Below are 20,115 nucleotides of genomic sequence, written 5' to 3'. Positions count from 1 at the left end.
GTGGATGAGGCAGCGCCAGGTAGGCCAGTCTTGTGCCAGCATTTCCCAAATGGTCGTGTCTATGTCAAGCGACATCAGGGAGGACTTGAGTGTGTCTTTGTAACGTTTCTTCTGCCCTCTGTGCGAGCGTCTTCCAGCAGAGCGTTCCCCAAAAAGGAGCTACTTGGGTATGCGCTTGTCTGGCTTACGGATGACATGACCTGCCCACAGAGTCTGTGCTGTCATCTGCAGTGTGTGGACTGATGGTAAACTTGCTCTGGAGAGAACTTCAACGTCTGATACTTTGTCTTGCCATCTGATGCGTAATATTCTGCGAAGACAAGTCATGTGGAAATGGTTGAGCTGTCTTGCATGCCTTCAATTCACAGTCCATGCTTCACAGGCATACAGGAGGGTAGTGAGTACCGTGGCACTGTAGACCTTCAGTTTTGTTGCTGGGCTGATTCCTCAACGTTCCCATACAGTGGAGAGCAGTCTACCGAAAGCAAAACTTGCCTTTGCTACTCTGCAGTTAACTTCTGTATCAATAGTCACTGCTTAGGAGGGGGTGCTGCCAAGATAAGTGAACTGGTCCACTGCCTGTAGTTTCTGCCCTTTGATTGTGATTATGGGTTCTGTGTACAATGCATGAGGAGCAGGCTGGCGCAGACTTCGGTCTTTTTAATGTTGACGGTGAGTCCATCAAGCCATGGAAAATTTGTCCATACTGACTTGCATCTCTGGATCTAAGCCAGTATACAGGGCGCAGTCATCAGCAAAGAGGAAGTCTCTCAGAACAGTCTCCTTCACTTTGGTAATAGCTTGGAGTCTCTTCAGGTTGAAGAGTTTCCTATCCACTCTGTACTTGAAGCTGATTCCAGCAACAATGTCCTGGAGGGCATCATTCAGCATGGCAGTAAACATCATGCTGAACAGTGTGGGTGCAAGCACACAGCCCTGGTTGACGCCATTGGTGACTGGGTATGCCTCAGAGGATTCTCTGTCATCCAGTACTCTGGCCATCATGCCATCATGGAACTGGCGGACCATCTGAATGAATCTGGGGGGGCAGCCGACTTTGACATGATCCTCCACAGACCTTGTTGGCTGACAGTGTCGAAGGCTTTCGCGAGGTCAACAAAGGTTGTGTAGAGCTCGCGATTCTGCTCCTGACACTTCTCCTGAAGTTGGCACGCAGCAAAAATCATGTTGTGGTCCCACGACCTTTGCAGAAGCCACACTGTGACTCTGGACGCAGGTCCAGCTCCAGATGAGTGACCAGATGATTTAGCAGGACTCCTGCGAGGGTTTTTTCTGTGATGGAGAGCAGCGAGATTCCTCAGTGGTTGTTGCCTTTCTGCCCTTCCTCTTGTACAGATGTACGATGGAAGCAACTTTAAGTTCCTGAGGAATGGATCCTTGCTTCCAAAAGGACTGGAACAACTCGGTGAGCTTCTCGATAAGTGCAGGACCAGCAGCTTTGTAGATCTCTGTGGGTATGGCATCTGCCCCAGGGGCTTTGCCATTGGATAGCTGGCTGACAGCTTTCGTGACTTCGGCTACTACCGGCGGGTAATCCATGGCGCTGTTGATATCGACCTAGGGAATCCTGTCTATTGTCTCATCTTTAGTAGATGACGGTTAGTTGAGGATGGCTTGAAAGTGTTCAGCCCATCTCTGCAGGATCTGAGCCCTCTCTGTAATGAGAGTTGTACCATCTGTACTCAGGAGGGGGGATCTCCCAAGAGATTGAGGTCCGTAGAGAGTGTTGAGGGCTTTATGGAACCACTTCAAGTTGTTTCTATCAGCGTATCCCTGTATTTCATCTGCCTTGGCGCTCAGCCAGGCATCCTGCATTTTATGCAGTTTATTCTGGACTGTCCTGCAAGCACTAATAAAAGCATTTTTCATGGCAGCTGATGATGGGTTGTTCTGACAGGCCCGATGAAGATGGTGCTTTTCAACAAGTAGACCCTGCATCTCTTCATCATTCTCATCAAACCAGTCATGCTGCTTGTGCGTAGAGGGCCCAAGCATCTTCAGTGCAGATGAATGGACAGCATCCCTGACGTGTTCCCACTCGTCCTCTGCGCTGCCTGAGGTGTAGGTCAGCAAGCTTGATTTCTAAGTCTTCAGCAGTGCCGAAGCTATGCTGGGGTTCTTTAGGTTGGCCGCAGTGATTCTTTTCATAATCTTGCTTCCTTGTGGTTGCCTCTTCGGCCTGATGCAGAGCCTCATTTTGGAGACAATGAGCCTGTGATCTGTCCAACAGTCAGCACCACACATGGCCTTGGTCACTCTGACATGCTGCCTGTCCTTTCTCCTGACAATGACATAGTCGATAACATGCCAATGCTTAGAGCGGGGGTGCATCCAGGAGGTGTTGTTATGGGTAGGCAGACAGAAGGTTGTGTTAGTGATGGGGAGGTCGTGTGCTGCACAGGTCTTCATTAAGAGTAGGCCGTTACTATTACACTTACCCACTCCATGCCTCCCAATGATTCTCTGCCAGATTGCAGAGTCACAACCTACTGTTGCATTGAAATCGCCAAGCAAGATCAGCTTGTCGGTACTGCTCACTGCTGATAGTAGGGCATCTAGTTCTTCGTAGAACTTGTCCTTCACCTCGTCCGGGTTCATTGTAGGGGCATAGGCTGTGATCAGGGGGTTTGACTTCTGTAGCGGAAGCTGCAATGTCATAAGCCGGTCATTCACACCCTTGGGTAGACTATCAAGTTTCCGAACAAGGTGACTCCTGATGGTGAATCCAACCCCAGCAACACGACACTCGTCGCTGCCGCGACCGCTCCAGAAAAAAGTGTATCCACCTCCAGTTTCAGTCATCTGACCTACGTTGGCAAGACGAGTTTCACTCAGGGCTGCAGTATCAATGTTGTATCTTGCAAGCTGTCTGGCAACTAAGGCTGTTCTTCTCTCTGGTCTGTCTGTTGTCCAGAAGCATGCGCACGTTCCAAGTGCCAGTGGTGAGCGGTGTCATCTTGTGTTTTATTGTGTTTCTTTGACCGCAAGATGGGATCCCTGCCAGCCATGGTAAACTGGCCAGGATGTAGCGAAGCAGGCAATGTTTAGGGTATCTTTTCTAGACCCTTCCTCATTCTATAGAGGTGAGCAGTGCATTCCTGAAGAGGACTGCTTAGTCGCCCAGGTAGACGCTGAGTTTTGCTGCTGGTTCAGTCAGCGGAAAATGACCATTAGACCTGAGCCGTCTGCGTGCAGGTCCATGACTACAGCTCTATCCGCACCTGCTTCGTCGCTCACCCATCGCCACAGGACTTCAAAGTTTGAACAGGATGATGATAATGATGATGGTGTTGAGCACTTGATTTGGATTAAAGTGAGGGAGAGTTATGCAGCGTCAGCCTCACTTTCTCTTCTCAATTCCCATCTGGATCCAGTGGCAAGACGAGAGTCACGATGGCTGGAGATGGGACTAGGCGCAGTGGATGACCAGGATGTCTTTTGTATCTTATCCTGCTCTTCGCGTTCCACGATGCTTGCAAAGACCACTGCTTTGACTGTTGGACCTTCCATTGATCTCATCCGCTCAATCCGCCGGAGTCTGTCTTCACATGCTGGGATAGACATCTCCCTATCTCACTGAGGGTTGAGACCCGTCGGCTACCCTCACCTGATTTAGTCAGCTTATCGAAGCCATTGCCCGGAGTGTGGCTGCTGTCGCATGCAAACAGCTACAGGGAGCCACAGGTGAGAACTCAGTGCCAGGTAGGACAAAGGGTGGACAAACTGCCTTGAAAAGGATGCAATATGTTCCCCCACCAGAGGTACTACCCCTCCCTGACACCCCATACACCCTCTTAAAAATATTAGTATCCAGAGGGATCTAGGTGTGCAGATCCACAGTTCCCTGAAGATGGCAACTCAGGTGGACAAGGTGGCCAAGAAGGCATTTGGCATGCTGACCTTCATTGGCCAGGGCATTGAGTATAGGAATTAGAAAATCATGTTGCAGCTGTATAAGACTTTGGTTAGGTCACATTTGGAGTATTATGTACAATTCTGGTTGCCACACCACTGTTGATGCATTGGAAAGAGTGCAGAAGAGATTTACCAGGATGTTGCCTGGTTTGGAGGACATAGACAATGAAGAAAGGTTGCACACATTAGGATTGTTTTCGTTGGAGTGTCGAAGGATGAGGGGGGACATGATAGAGGTTTACAAGATTATGACAGTCTTGGATAGAGTGGATAGTCAAAGTCTTTTTCCCAGGGTCGAAAAGTCAATTACTCGGGGGCATAGGTTGAAAGTGAGGGGGGAAAGTTTAGGAGAAATGTTCGGGGCAAGTTTTTCACACAGCGTGGTGAATGCCTGGATCGCGCAGCCGGAGGTGGTGGTGGAAGCAGATTCTGTAACAACATTCAAGAGTATCTGGATAGATACACGAATACAGTAAGAAGTCTCACAGCACCAGGTTAAAGTCCAACAGGTTTATTTGGTAGTAAATGCCACTAGCTTTCAGAGCGCTGCTCCTTCGTCAGGAGAGTAGGGAGTTCTGACAAAGGGGCAGCGCTGTAAAAGCTAGTGGCGTTTACTACCAAATAAACTTGTTGGACTTTAACCTGGTGTTGAGAGACTTCTTACTGTGTTTACCCCAGTACAACGTTGGCACCTCCACATCATAGATACACAAATAGGCAGGGAATAGAGGGATATGGACCACTTAGAGGCAAGAAATTAGATTAGAGAGCCATCTATATTGGCATAGACTTTGTGGGCCGAACGGCCTACTCCTGTGCTGTACTGTACTGCTCTTTGTTCTTTATTCTATGTCACTGCATCAAAAACACTTGCAGCTGCGATCATGGAAGCTTCTGTTTACCTTATGAGCCAGCTTATTTACCTTACATTCTACTTTCAGAGAATGTAGCTAAGTTTCCAGGCTGGACCCAGAATTCCAAGCTGATGTGGCCAAATTAGCTTAAATTAGCTTAAAACATAGCACAAATTACAATGAAGCCTTTCAACTGAGCAAAACATACAGAGGTCCCACACACTTAGAGTTCTTATGAGAAGATTCTGCCCTCTATCTCCTTAACTGTTTATATTTTAATGAAAAGGTCTATCTACCAAATGATATCAAAATGAGTCTCTATCTTCCAGGATGGGAATCGTGCTGATGACACTAAAGATGAAGTTGCTGTGGAAAGTTATGTTGTACAGCGCTATATTGAGAACCCCTACCTGATTGGAGGTATTGTATCTTATCCCTCAAACAGAAAATAAATGTTTGCATTAGCATCAGCTTTCACAGGAGTGTTACCGAGCAAAGTTCAGCACATGGTTCCATTAAGAGTTATAATGTTTTACCTAAGAAATATGATTTAGGGAAAATTTTCATGGAAAAGTGCAGTGCTTGAAACCTTGATAACTTACACACACACACGTGCGCACATGCACGCAGACACATATGTCTGGTAATAACTCTCCATGGCTAACATGCACACGTCTCCAACCTAGTGCTAACTCACACAGACAAACACGCACCTCTGTCAGACCAACACATGCACGTGTCTCCAGTCTGATACTAACTCACACAGACAAATAGTTCTCTGAGAAAATGTAAAAAGCAAATTAATGACACCATCTATCATTTTGTTTATGATTGAGAGAACAAACAACAAAGTACTTTACAGCACAGGAACAAGCCTATCGGCCCTTCAAGCCTGCGCTGATCATGATGCCTGCCTAAACTAAAACCGTATGCACTTACAGAGTCCATATCCTTCCATTCCCATTCTATTATGTGTTCATTCTAGTTGCCCTTAAATGAGGCTACCGTACCTGGTCCCACCACCTCCCCAGGCAGCTCGGTCCAGACATTCATCATCCTCTGTGTAAAAAAACTTGCTCATGCAGCTCCTCTAAGTTTTTCCCCACACATTAAACTTATGTCCCTGAGTATTTGAAATTCTACCCTAGGAAAGGGCATCTAAGTGTCTTGAATTGGAAACCTCCCTTTGGGCTTGAGTGCCAGGCTGTTTGTTTAGCTTCTCCACAAGGGCTTTGGTGAACATTTACAACATATTGCGCTACTTGGAAAAACATGCCCACTGTGAGAAGTTCACCGAGCTGCCGTCCTTGTGCTTTTCCTCTATGGAAAGGCAGTCCATGGCAATCTGGGACGCTAAACTAATGGAATTGCTGGTCCAGAGGCCTGTTCCCCAGCCATGGGGACTGCTCAAAATTCAATCAGGAATGCACTCATGCATGAAGGGTGGCACCAAGTGCCCTGGTCCCACCACTTCCTGCCTCTGCACTGCTCCTGGGGTAGGGCAGAGGTGACACTGCCCCAGTGAATAAGCCAGGAGGATGGGTGACCCATCAATGTGGATAGGATAAACACAGTAAGAAGTCTCACAACACCAGGTTAAAGTCCAACAGGTTTATTTGATAGTAAACCCACACACCTGACGAAGGAACAGCATTTCCAAAAGCTTGTGGGTTTACTATCAAATAAACTGGTTGGACTTTAACCTGGTGTTGTGAGACTTCTTACTGTGTTGACCCATCAACAACAGCCTGATTCATTGATCAGATCAGTGAGTCCATCATCAACACCTGCCCACACCAGGCTTCTCACTTTAGACCTTTTATCTTCATTCCTTCATGGAATGGGGAGGCCATTTGGTCCTCTGAGCCTGCTCTGCCCATTCATCATGATCATGGCTGATTAGAAACGTAGAAACATAGAAAAACTACAGCACAATATAGGCCCTTCGGCCCACAAAGTTGTGCCGAACATGTCTGTATCTTAGAGATTACTAGGCTTACCTATAACCCTCTATCTTATTAAGTTCTATGTACTTATCTAAAAGTGTCTTAAAAGATCCTATTGAATCTGCCTCCACCACCATTGCTGGCAGCCCCGGCATGCACCCGCCACGCACCCACCACTTTCTGAGTGAAAACCTTACCGCTGACATCTCCTCTGTACCTACTCCCCAGCAGCTTAAACCTGTGTCCTCTTGTGGCAACCATTTCAGCCCTGGGAAAAAGCCTCTGACTATCCACTCAATCAATACCTCTCAACATCTTATACACTTCTATCAGGTCACCCCTCATCCTTCATCTGTCCAAAGAGAAAAGGCCGAGCTCTCTCAACCTATCCTCATGAGGCATGCCACCCAATCTAGGCAACGTCCTTGTAAATCTCCTTTACACCCTTTCTATGGCTTCCACATCCTTCCTGTAATGAGGCGACCAGAACTGAGCACAGTACTCCAAGTGGGATCTGACCAGGGTCCTATATAGCTGCAACATTGTCTCTCGACTCCTAAACTCAATTCCTCGATTGATGAAGGCCAACACACCATACGCCTTCTTAACCACAGCTTCAACCTGCGTAGCTGCTTTGAGCGTCCTATGAACTCGGACCCCAAGATCCTTCTGATCTTCCACACTGCCAAGAGTCCTACCATTAATATTATATTCTGCCATCCTATTTGACCTGCCAAAATGAACCACTTCACACTTAGAAACATAGAAAAACTACAGCGCAATACAGGCCCTTCGGCCCACAAAGTTGTGCCAAACATGTCCCTACCTTAGAGATTACTAGGTTTACCTGTAACCCTCTATCTTATTAAGTTCCATGTACTTATCTAAAAGTCTCTTAAAAGACCCTATCGAATCCGCCTCCAGCACCGTTGCTGGCAGCCCATTTCACACACCCACCACTCTCTGAGTGAAAAACTTACCCCTGACATCTCCTCTGTAGCTACTTCCCAGCACCTTAAACCTGTGTCCTATTGCGGCAACCATTTAAGCCCTGGGAAAAAGCCTCTGAGAATCCACCCGATCAATACCTCTCAACATCTTATACACCTCAATCGGTTCACCCCTCATCCTTCGTCTCTCCAAGGGGAAAAGGCCGAGCTCACTCAACCTATCCTCATAAGGCATGCTCCCCAATCCAGGCAACGTCCTTGTAAATCTCCTCTGCACCCTTTCTATGGCTTCCACATCCTTCCTGTAATGAGGCGACCAGAACTGAGCACAGTACTCCAAGTGAGGTCTGACCAGGGTCCTATATAGCTGCCACATTATCTCCAGACTTCTAAACTCAATTCCTCGATTAATGAAGACCAACACACCATACGCCTTCTTAACCACAGCTTCAACCTGCGCAGCTGCTTTGAACTTCCTATGAACTCGGACTCCAAGATCCTTCTGATCTTCCAAACTGCCAAGAGTCCTACCATTACTATTATATTCTGCCATCCTGCTTGACCTGCCAAAATGAACCACATCACACGTATCTGGGTTGAACTCTATCTGCCACTTCTCCGCCCAGTCATGCATCCTATCAATGTCACGCTGCAACTTCTGACATCCCTCCACACTATCCACAACACCTCCAACCTTTGTGACATCAGCAAACTTACCAACCCATCCCTCCACTTTTTCATCCAGGTCATTTATAAAAATCACAAAGAGTGAGGGTCCCAGAACAGATCTCTGGGGCATTCCACTGGTGACTGACCTCCATGCAGAATATGACCCATCTGTAACCACTCTTTGCCTTCTGTGGGCAAGCCAGTTCTGATCCACAAAGCAATGTCCCCTTGGATCCCATGGCTCCTCACTTTCTCAATAAGCCTTGCATGAGGCACCTTATCAAATGCCTTGCTGAAGTCCATATATACTACATCTACTGCTCTTCCTTCATCAATGTGTTTAGTCACATCTTCAAAACATCCAATCAGGCTCGTAAGGCATGATCTGCCTTTGACAAAGCCATGCTGACTATTCTTAATACTATACCTCTCCAAATGTTCATGAATCCTGCCTCTCAGGATCTTCTCCATCAACTTACCAACCACTGAGGTTAGACTCACTGGTCTACAATTTCCAGGACTATCTCTACTCCCTTTCTTGAATAAAGGAACAACATCAGCAATCCTCCGGAACCTCTCCTGTCTCTATTGATGTTGCAAAGATCATCGCCAGAGGCTCAGCAATCTCCTCCCTCGCCTCCCACAGTAGCCTGGGGTGCATCCCATCCGGTCCCAGCGACTTACCTAACTTGATGCTTTTCAAAAGCTCCAACACATCCTCCTTCTTAATACCTACATGCTCAAGCTTTTCAATCGCTGCAAGTCTGCACTACAACCACCAAGATCCTTTTCCATAGTGAATACTGAAGTAAAATATTTATTAAGTACCTCTGCTATTTCTTCCAGTTCCATATAAACTTTCCCACTGTCATACTGATAGGTCCTATTATTTCACATCTTATCCTCTTGCCGTTCACATTCTTGTCGAATGCTTTGGGGTTTTCCTTGATCCTGCCTGCCAAGGCCTTCTCATGACCTCTTCTGGCTCTCCTAATTTCCTTCTTAAGATCCTTCCTATTCGCCGTATACTCTTCTAAATCTCTGACATTACCTAGCTCTCTGAACCTTTTGTAAGCTTTTCTTTTTTTCTTGTCTAGATTTATTAAACCCTTTGTACACCACGGTTTCTGTAACCTACCATAACTTCCCTGTCTCAATGGAACTTGCTATGCAGAACTCCAGACAAATATTCCCTGAAAATTTGCCATGTTTCTTCCATACATTTCCCTGAGAAAACCTCTTTCCAATTTAAGCCTCCAATTTCCTGCCTGATAGCCTCATAATTCCCCTTACTCCAATTAAACACTTTTCTAAGTTGTTTGGTCCTATCTCTCTCCAATGCTATTGTAAAGGAGATAGAATTATGATCACTATCTCCAAAAGGCTCTCCCACTGAGAGATCTGACACCTGACCAGGTTCATTTCCGAATATCAAATCAAGTACAGCCTCTCCTCTTGTAGGCTCATCCACATACTGTGTCAAGAAACCCTCCTGAACACAACTAACAAACTCCTCCCCATCTAAACCTCGTACCCTAGGGAGATTCCAATCAATATTTAGGAAATTAAAATGTCCCATTACGACAACTCTGTTATTATTACACCTTTCCAGGATCTACTTCTCAATCTGCTCCTCAACGTCCCTATTACTATTGGGCAGCATATAGAAAACACCCAGTAAAGTTTTTGACCCCTTCCTGTTCCTAACCTCCACTCACAGAGACTCCGTAGACAATCCCTCCGTGGCATCCAACTTTTCTACAGCTGTGACACTATCTCTGATCAACAGTGCCAGTCCCCCACCTCTTTTGCCTCCCTCCCTGTCCCTTCTGAAACATCTGAAACCTGGCACTTGAAGTAACCAGTCCTGTTCCTGAGTCATCCAAGTCTCTGTAATGGCCACCACGTCACGTTTCCAAGTAGTGATCCACGCTCTAAACTCATCCACTTTGTTCACAACACTCCTTGCATTAAAATAGGCACATCTCAAACCTTCGGTCTGAGCACCCTCCTTCCCTATCACTGTCGACAAGCTTTCTCTATTTGTGAGCTAACCTCTCTCCCAGTCACTTCAATTTGATTTCCACCTCCCAACCTTTCTAGTTTAAACTCTTCCCAGGACCCTTAGCAAACCTTCCCGCCAGGATATTGGTCCCCCAGGGATTCAAGTGCAATCCGTCTTTTTCGTACAGGTCACACCTGCCCCAAAAGAGGTCCCAATGATCCAGAAACCTGAATCCCTGCCCCCGCTCCAATCCCTCAGCCACACATTTATCTTCCACCTCATTCCATTCCTACTCTGTCGATTCACTGTTTCGTGGCACAGGTAGCAATCCCCAGATCACGACCTTTGTGGTCCTTCTTTTCAACTCCCTCCCTAACTCCCTATATTCTCCTTTCAGGACTTCTTCCCTTTTCCTATCTAATGAAATCTAACTGGCCAAATTGAATTTGTCCTGCTCTTTTCTTTTGGAGAGGACATAGCTGGACAAAAAAACTGACTTCTGAAGAACTGTGATAGTAAAAAGCTAACCAGACCTACCTCACTAAAGTCCCTAGAAATCTCTCCATCAGTACAAAGTACAAAGGAAACTAGTACTTGCCTGTTTCCAATTTGCTGACTCCACAGCAATGTTCTCACAGTAAATCTTCTTTCTTAGGTTTCTGCTGTTAGTTTTCTGACTCTGACTTATCTCTGTTCACATTGATCTCTCTGCTCGTTCTCCCGCTTATCTAGTGATTTCTGATACTGTTTCCTCCCTTTTCTGCATTCCCCATTCTCACTCACTGATGCAGTTCAGCCATGATCTTATTAAGTGGTGAAATAGGCTCATGAGGTTGAATGGCCTCCTACTCCTACAACATGTTCCTCTGCACAGCATTAACTCTAGTCCAGTTGTGTACACACACACACGCAGATGCGTGCGCACACACACAAACATACGCACATAAACACATGCACATTCACACCTCCCTCTCTCACTAACACACTCTGACACGCACACGCCTATGCTCAGTTAGGTGATGTCAATTGGAAAATGCTCCAATAATGTGTGGCTGGGCTTCCACTTCCCAGCCCATGTGCTGGGACCCACTGCACTACACAATCCAACATCTTTTCTAACCTCCAGCTTCTCTCCTGTTGGAGAAACTTTCACATTTACTTACAATTGTTTGTATACAGTTTACTAATGAGATCTTTGGTTATTTGCAGGGAGAAAGTTTGATCTACGTGTCTATGTACTGGTGACGTCTGTAAGTAGATTTTCTTTCTGAAGTCCCTCACATGTTGTGAATCATTTAAATAGAGACAACATTCCTCAATGTTAAGGTTTGGGATTAGTTGCAAGGTGTTTTTAAATGACATTGAGGAAAGGCTTACTTCATTTCTGACTTGATAATGCCATTTCATGTTTGTTCTGATTTGTACAAGGCTATCTCAGAAAGTGAACTTTTAAACAGGGTAGCAGTGTATAAGCCCATCTGACAGATTCTAAACTTGTAGTTTTCACCATATCTGTGGGACCACACTAGGTATATATGTGTCCTAACAAGTGAAGTTACCTGAACACACTCTAGACTGTTCTTACAGCCAATTATCATTATCATTCCACTTGCAATAAATGATCATTGGATTCCCAGCTCATCTCTAAATTGTACAAGTTACCACACATCTGAAAAAGAAAAGTGATTATTTTACAATAATATCATATAGCATGTTCACTACATAGTTAAATTGAGAATATCCTGAATGGTCTTATTGTCCTTTGTGAAGTAGCCTCCTTATTTGTTTGTTGAGTCTTTTGTTAATTGGACAAATTTGGGTTGTTTGCAACCCAATTAGAATCTTTGAGGAGCTTTACATTTACTCTTTCATTGAAAATGGCAGCATTTATTGCCCATCCATCATTACCATCGAGAAGGCGGTTGTACTCACCACTTTGAACTGTTGCAGACCATGTGGTGTAGGTATACCCACAGTGCTGGTATGGAGGGAGCTCCAGGATTTTGACCCAATGACAGTGAAGAATTGGCGATATATTTCCAAGTCAAGATGATGTGGAGAGGAACTTGCAGGTGGTGATGTTCCCAAGGATCTGCCACCTTTGTCCCTAGGTGGTCACACATTTAGAATGTGCCGTCAAAGAAAGCTTGGTGAGTCACTGCAGTGAACTTTGCTAATGATATGCATGGCTGCCACTGTGCGTCAGTGCTGGCAGTCGTGAATATTTGTGGATGTGGTACCAATCAAGTGTACTGCTTTGTCCTAGATGATGTCGAGCTATTTGAGTGTTGTTGGAGCTGTTCTCACAGGCAAGTGAAAGAGTATTCCATCACACTCCTGACTTGTGCCTTTTTGATGGTTGACAGACATTGTAAAGTCAGGAGATGAGTTACTCACTCCAAATCCTGGCCTCTAACCTGCTCTTGTAGTCACAGTATTTATGTGGTTGATTTGGTTGAGTTTCTGACCAATTCTAATGGTAATGCTGTTGAATGTCAAGGAGAGATGGTTTGATACTCTCTTGTTAGTATAGTAATTTTCTGGCACTTACGTGGCTTGAGATTTCTGTGACCGTGAGACTATTATTGATTGTTGTAAAAACCCAATATGCAACTGTTACTTGCTATGTATCAGTTAAAGCCTGAGTGTTGTCCAGGCCTTGCTACACATGGACCTGGACTGAAACTCAGAAATCGTCAGCATCATCAATCAATCACCACATAGACTGCAACAATAAAAATGGGAATCCAGTGCTCTTCTGTTGGCATGTTAAATCAGAAATAGTTTTTTCCATTTTGGAAGCTGGTGAAGGAACTGATTCCTGCAATCAGAGCCAGGTTTGTGGCATCACAAGGGGTTCGGCTGTACAGAAGCGGTGGAAGAAGTTGAGAAGATAAATAGTTATGGGGGACTCATTAGTTAAGAGAACAGACAAGCATTTCTGTGGCCATAGACATGACTGCAGGATGTGGTCACTCTGGTGCCAGGGTAAAGGATACCCTCAACAGGCTGCAGGACACTCTTCAGGTAGAAGGTGAACAGTCAGAGGTTGTGGTCCACATTGGTATCAGTGACCTGGGTAGGAAGGGAGATGGGGTCCTGCCATCAGAATTTAGAGAGATAAGTAGAAAATTAGCAAACAGGACCTCAAAAAATCTCCAGAAAACTGCCAATGCCAAGTGTGAGAAATGCAGAAATAGGAGGATAAGGCAGATGAATGCATGGCTGGAAAGATGATGCAGGAGAGAGAGCTTTAGATTCCTGGGACACTGGAACTGGTCCAGGGGCGATGTCACCTGTGTAAACTGGATGGGTAACATATGAAGGACCCTTACCTTTCCTGATAAATATTAATGATCTGTATTTTGGTGTGCAGGAGACAGTGTGAAGTTATGAATGAAATAGTGGCATGATGGGAAAATTGGTCAAGTATTTGGAACAAAATAAAGAACACTGACTCGCATAACGTAAGACATGAATAAGACCGAGAAGGTCAAGACCTGATAAGGCTGATTCCACATGACTTAGTGATGTATGAGTGAGGCGAGATAAGGTCAGAAATGACGGAGTCATCGACCTTCTTCTGTTTTATCTAAAGGACAAGATAATGATATTATTGATGAGACAAAGAGTTCTCAGAGGTCACTGGATCATAATACAATTAATGATGTATTACTGCTTGTATTACTAATTGAATTCCTGAAGTCATGTAAGCTGATGTTCTATGTTCTATGTTCTATGTCTATGTTCTATGATAAGAAAAAGGTATAACTATTGAATTGATTCTTGTAGCTGATGCGGTCTTGGGATAGATTCAGCAGTTTGTGCAGACTGCTCTCTGTTTCCAAGATTTTGCCAATACTGCATGTAGTTTTTCGGAAATAAAGATAAGTTGTTTTGTTGGAACGAATTTTGTTGAGTCTCTCTCTACCACAGTCAAGAAGCAAGGAAAATTTCCACTACAACAACCAAACTTGGAAACATTGCAAGCTGTGAAGAGGGCAGCGTAGATTGTCAAAAGGACTACGAACAGTTGGTGCAGTGAGCAGATAGGTAACAGATGATATTCAATGTGGAAAAGTATGAGGCGATGCATTTTGGGAGGAAGAAAATGGAGAGTCAATGGAGGGACCTGGGTATATATGTGCATAGATCATTGAAGGCAGTAGGGCAGGTGGAGGGAGAAGTTAAAAAGATATAGTATTCTCTGTTTTATTAATAAGAGTACAAGAGCAAGGAGGTTATGCTGAGCTTGTGCAAGACACTAGTTAGGTCCCAGCTAGAATATTGTGCACAGTTCTGAGCACCACGTTATTAGGAAGAACGTGAATACATTGAAGAGAGTGCAGAAGAGGTTTACAAGAATGGTTCCACGAATGAGAAACTTCAGTTATGAGGATAGATTGAAGAAAGCGTTCCCCTTGGAGAGAAGATGGCTAAGAGGAGACTTGTTAAAAATGTTCAGGGCTGAACAGAAAAGAGAGAGAGAAACTCGTAGAAGGGTCAAGAACAAGAGTGATTTGTAAAAGGAAGAAATGTGATGTGAGGAAGTATTTCTTATGAGTGGTTGGGCCTGGGATGCACTGCCTGGAAGTATGGTGGAGGCAGGTTCAATCAAGGTACTCATTGGGGCATTCGATGATTACTTGAATAGGAGCAATAACAGAGTTCAGGGAAAAGGCAGTAAGTCACGATGCTCGTTTCAGGACCCAATGTGAACATGATGAGCCAAGTGGCCTCCTGCACCGTAACAATTCTGTGATTTAGTAGAAGGATTGTTCTACGTTGGTGAGGTCAATTAAGAACTAAAATGGAGATCAATGGAGAGCACAGTGGCACAGGGATTGGGGAGGTGGGGGGGGGTAGGGGTGAGAGGGTGGGGGTGTGGGTGGCATGATGGCATAGTGGTTAGCACTGCTGCCTCACAGCTCCAGGGATCTGGGATTGATTCCTGGATTGGAGCCTGAACGTTCTCCCTGTGTCTGCGTAGGTTTCCTCCGGGTGCTCTGGTTTCCTCCCAGAGTCGAAAAATGTGCAGTTTAGGTGCATTGGCCATGCCAAACTGCCTCTTAGTGTCTCAGGATGTGTAGGTTAGAGGGATTAGCAGGGTAAATATGTGAGGTTACGGAGATAGAGCCTGGGTGGTATTGTAATCGGTGCAGACTTGATGAGCCAAATAGCTTCCTCCTGAACTGTAGGGTTTCTATTATTCTGTAGTGGAGGCTGTGTGGTCATGATACAAAACAATTATTTTGCATTGTGATTAACTGAGCAAGAGGATAATGCAAAACTATGGGGGCTATAATAATATCACTGGAGCAGTAATCTGGAGGCTAAGGGCTAATGTTCTATAGTCATAGCTTTGAATGCCTGTAGAACATTAGCTGTTGGTGGGACTTATTTTCAGCTAATAAATCTGGAATTACAAAACATCTCAGTGATTGTGATAGTAACAATGAAATGAGTGTCATAAGAACCCATGGTTCCCTAATGTCCTTTAGGGAAGGAATTCAGCTGTCTTTACCTGATCTGCCTCCATGTGACCCCAGATCCACAGCAATGTGTTTGACTCAACTCTTAACTCTTAATAACCAGCACCAGCATCACCATTCTGAGGTATGTCCTGTCCCACCATTGTATCAAATCCAGCAGAGCTAGTGGCACCGTGGTATACAGTCAGGAGGGAGTTGCCTAAACGTTAACACTGGGCCCCATGAAACCTCATGGCTTCAGGTCAAAGGTGAACAAGGAAATCTCCTGCTGATTAGGGCGGGTGTGGGTTAGGTTGATTGGCCATGTGCGGGCTAGGTTGATTGGCCATGCTGAAATTGCCCCTTGGTGTCCTAAGATGCTTAGGTTAGAGGGATTATAGTTTGTAGGTAATAGTACGTAGGGATATGGGGGTAGTGCCTGGGTGGGATTATGGTCGGTGTAGACTCGATGGGCCGAAGGGCCTCTTTCTGCGCTGTAGGGTTCTATGATTCTATGATTACCTCGTACTGTCTCCTTGCAGCTTATGAACCAATATTCCAACAACACTTAGAAAGCTCTATGTATCTAGGACAAAGCAGCCCGCTTGATGAGTAGTGGCAGCCGTGTGTACCATAAGTAAGATTTGCTATAGCTACGCACCAAGACAGCACCTTAGACAGCACGTTCCAAACTCACAACCTCTACCACGTAGAAGGATAAGTACAGCAGACACCATCACCTGCAAATTCCCCTCCAGGCCATACATTATCCTGACTTGGAACCATTGTTTCACTGTCACTGGGTCAAAAATTTGGAACTCCCTTTGCACTGTGGGTATTACTGCAACACATGGAGAAGGTAGCTCACCATTAAGTTCTCAAGGGCAATTAGGGGGCGATAAATACTGGCCCAGCAAGTGACATCTACAGTCTCTGAAAAAACAGTTGCTGGGATATTGGATGAAACAAAAATAGGTTAAAAAAAAGGAGGTGCTCAAAAGGTTGGTATTTGGAGCCTGATGGAATGTGTTCTAGGTTGTTGAGAGAAGCAAGGGTAGAGATTGCAGATGATGAACAGCTACAAACTTTTGTCTACCTGACCATGTGGAAAAGTGCCCAGGTATATCTTATCCATAAAATGCAGGACAAATCCAATTATTGTCCCATCAGTGCAAGATGATATTGACAGTGCTTTCAAGCGGCACTAACGCAGCAGCAGTCTGCTCACTGATGCTCCATTTGGGTTCTTGCAGGACCACTGAGTTTCTGACTTCATTAAAGCCTGGTCAAAACAGCTGAATTCTGGATGCAGGATGACAGCCAATTGGGATCAAAGGGAATAAATATTCTTCACTGTTTGGAGTCATACCTCTCACTGGAAATTGGCAAAGTTAGAAATGTAACAGGTTTTGATCAAGGGATGGGTTGGACGAGGACAACAGATCTGTGATAGGGTTATAAACAACAAAGATTGAATGACATAGGAGTTAGTTTTCTGGGCCAAAGGGAATGGTGATGGGTCAAAAAAAGATGTGCCTCAAGCAGATGTGCTGCTGACTGAAAGAATAAACCCAAAACAAGCTGTTGGAGTTAATACGCTTGACAAATCAGTGAGTGTACAACTGTTTAAACCATGACTGTAAAAGACACATAAACAGGTTTCCTTGCAAGGGCTTTCAAAAAAAAGGGATTTGTATTTGTTGTGCTTAACATTTCATTTAAATAATAATAAAACTGTTCCAGTTCTCATCCTTGCATTGAAGAGTTTGTACACCAGACATAAATCCATACAAATGCTCGCAAGCCCACACACTCAAGACCACACACAAATCCATATGCACACATGCAAGCCCACACACAAATCCATGCGCATGCACATATTTAAATTACAAAGTGACAGAGTAGATTCAATTGTTTAGGAGTCCAGAACAAAAGTCAGTTGTATACAGATCATGCAGATCAGACCAGGTACAAAGGACTTTCCAAATTCTGTGTCAGAATGATTTAAATGTTGACAGATTAATTCTATTTTGGTCTCTTGAAGTCAGGGAGCTGGTGGAAGGTTTGGATGAAGGGAGATTTCGAGATCCAAAAAGAATGGTCAAGGTATCCAAAAAGTATAGCAACATGGATAAGACAGGAAGGGACAGAGAGTTAACAAGTTTTATGCATCAATGAATAAGGTCATTGTAGGAAACAGGAGTAAAGATGAAATGAAAGGGATTTGGTTGACCGCACAAAGCATTGGATGGGCAGCATGGTGGTTAGCACTGCTGCCTCCCAGCGCCAGGGATCCGGGTTTGATTCCCGGCTTGGGTCATTGTCTGTGTGGAGTTTGCACATTCTGCCCGTGTCTGTGCTGGTTTCTCCCGGGTGCTCTGGTTTCCTTGCACAGTCCAGAGATATGCGTGTTACGTTGATTCGCCATGCTAAATTAATCCAAGTGTCAGGGGGCTTAGCAGGGTAAACGTGAGAGGTTACTGGCCCGGGTGGGATTTTGATCAGTGCAGACTTGATGGGCCCAATGGCCTCCTTCGGCACTGTAAGGATTCTATGATCCTATTCTTGGTTCATCAATAAGGTAGATGTATGAGTGACACAAATAGAATAAATGATTTATATCTAATTACCAGAGTGTTCAGTGAGTCAAATGAATATGCTAAGATATCTCATAATTCAGAAAGACAGTATAGCATTGGAAGAGGAATAAGAATGACACAAGAATATTTAGTTAGAAAGGATCTAACCTCTGAAAATCATGAAGTAGATTCAATATGAATGGAGATTGGAATAGCAAAAGTCAGAAAACACTGGCGAGAGTTGTTTATAGCCTCTAACAGTGGTTACAGCATTGGATAGACCATCAAATAAGAAACCATTGGAGCCCGTAACAAAAAAAGTAATAATTTACAATTTCTATTAATAATGTTTATGAAGAAAAAAAGAGTAATGTATTTAGGGTTGCTGAATACTTTGCTTGACACTAAGCTAAGTAGGAAGGTAAGCTGTAGGGAGGATATAAAGAGGCTACAAAGGGATAAAAACAAGTTAGGCAAATGGTCAACAAGATGGAAAATGGAGTATAATGTGGGAAATGTGAAGTTATTCACTTTGGTCATAAGAATAGAAAAGAATACTTTAAAACATATTCTTGAGTGTTGATTTTCAAAGCGATTTGGTTATGTTTGTACAAAGAACAAAATTAGCATACAGGTACAGCAAACAATTAGGGAGACAAATGGCATGTTGGCCTTTGTTGCAAAGGGATTGGAGTACAGGAATGAAATTGTCTTGTTACAGTTGTTTAGGATTTAGGGAGCCCACATCTGGAATACTGTGTGCAGTCTTAGTCTCCACATTTAAGAAAGGATATGGCGGCGATATATCAAAATTTCATTGGATTGGTCCTTGGGATGAGGGTCTTATGATGAGAGGCTGAGTAAACTGGAGCTATATTCTCCAGAGTTTAGAAGAATGAGAGGTGATTTCACTGTGACCTTTAGTCTGAAAGGTAAAAGTAAATTACTGCGGGTTCTGGAATCTGAAACAAAAACAGAAAATACTGGAAAATCTCAGCAGGTCTGACAGCAGGTGGAGAGAGAACATAGCTAATATTTCAAGTCTGGATAACTTTTTGTCAGATTCTTTCCCTTCAGAAGTATGCTCTCCTTTAAAAGTACACTTTCTACTCCCAACTCATGACTGATCAAAGATCACAGGACAGAAGGCAGAAATGTTTCAAAGATGCCCTGAAAGTCTACTTCAAGAATATTGGTGTCAACCTCAATAGCTGGGAAGTGGACTGGACTGCCCACTATGGTGATCCTTGCTTCAACACATTGGAGCTGGCTTTAAAGCAAGATAGATGGTAAAGGCTGAAAACACAAGAGCAAGAAGAAAATTCTAGAAGGTGCGCAACCCTTCATCGATCATGAACTAATGAATGAGTTGACCAACTGACTGACTAATGACTGACTGCTGATGTGGAATGTGGATATCAAGATTTTCTCACCTATTTACCATTTCCCTCTTAGCCTTTCACCTTCCCTTTTCTGTCTCTCTTTTTTCTTGCACTAGCTTCACCTCTAACTCACGTAGTCTTCCTCTTTCTCCCCCACTTAGAAATAGAATATCATAGAAACCCTACAGTACAGAAGGAGGCCATTCAGCCCATCAAGTCTGCACCGACCACAATCCCACCCAGGCCCTACCCCAACATCCCTACATATTTTACCCACTAATCCCTCTAACCTACACATTTCAGAACACTAAGAGCAATTTTAG

At 44.4% G+C, this 20,115-nt stretch overlaps 1 protein-coding gene across 1 annotated transcript in view; it reads left to right on the top strand.

Moving 5' to 3' along the window:
* Positions 1-20,115, top strand: part of ttll9 (tubulin tyrosine ligase-like family, member 9) — a 90,263-nt gene that overhangs the window by 31,214 nt on the left and 38,934 nt on the right. The window contains exons 7-8 of the mRNA XM_080205103.1: positions 5,120-5,210; positions 11,570-11,610. Of these exons, the coding sequence (XP_080061229.1) occupies positions 5,120-5,210; positions 11,570-11,610 (132 nt within the window). The remainder of the gene's footprint in view (positions 1-5,119; positions 5,211-11,569; positions 11,611-20,115) is intronic.

Source organism: Carcharhinus amblyrhynchos, chromosome 16 (genome assembly GCF_965287045.1).
Source record: "Carcharhinus amblyrhynchos chromosome 16, sCarAmb.v2.hapA, whole genome shotgun sequence".
Taxonomy (NCBI): domain Eukaryota; kingdom Metazoa; phylum Chordata; class Chondrichthyes; order Carcharhiniformes; family Carcharhinidae; genus Carcharhinus; species Carcharhinus amblyrhynchos.
This window is presented reverse-complemented; position numbering and strand designations above follow the sequence as displayed.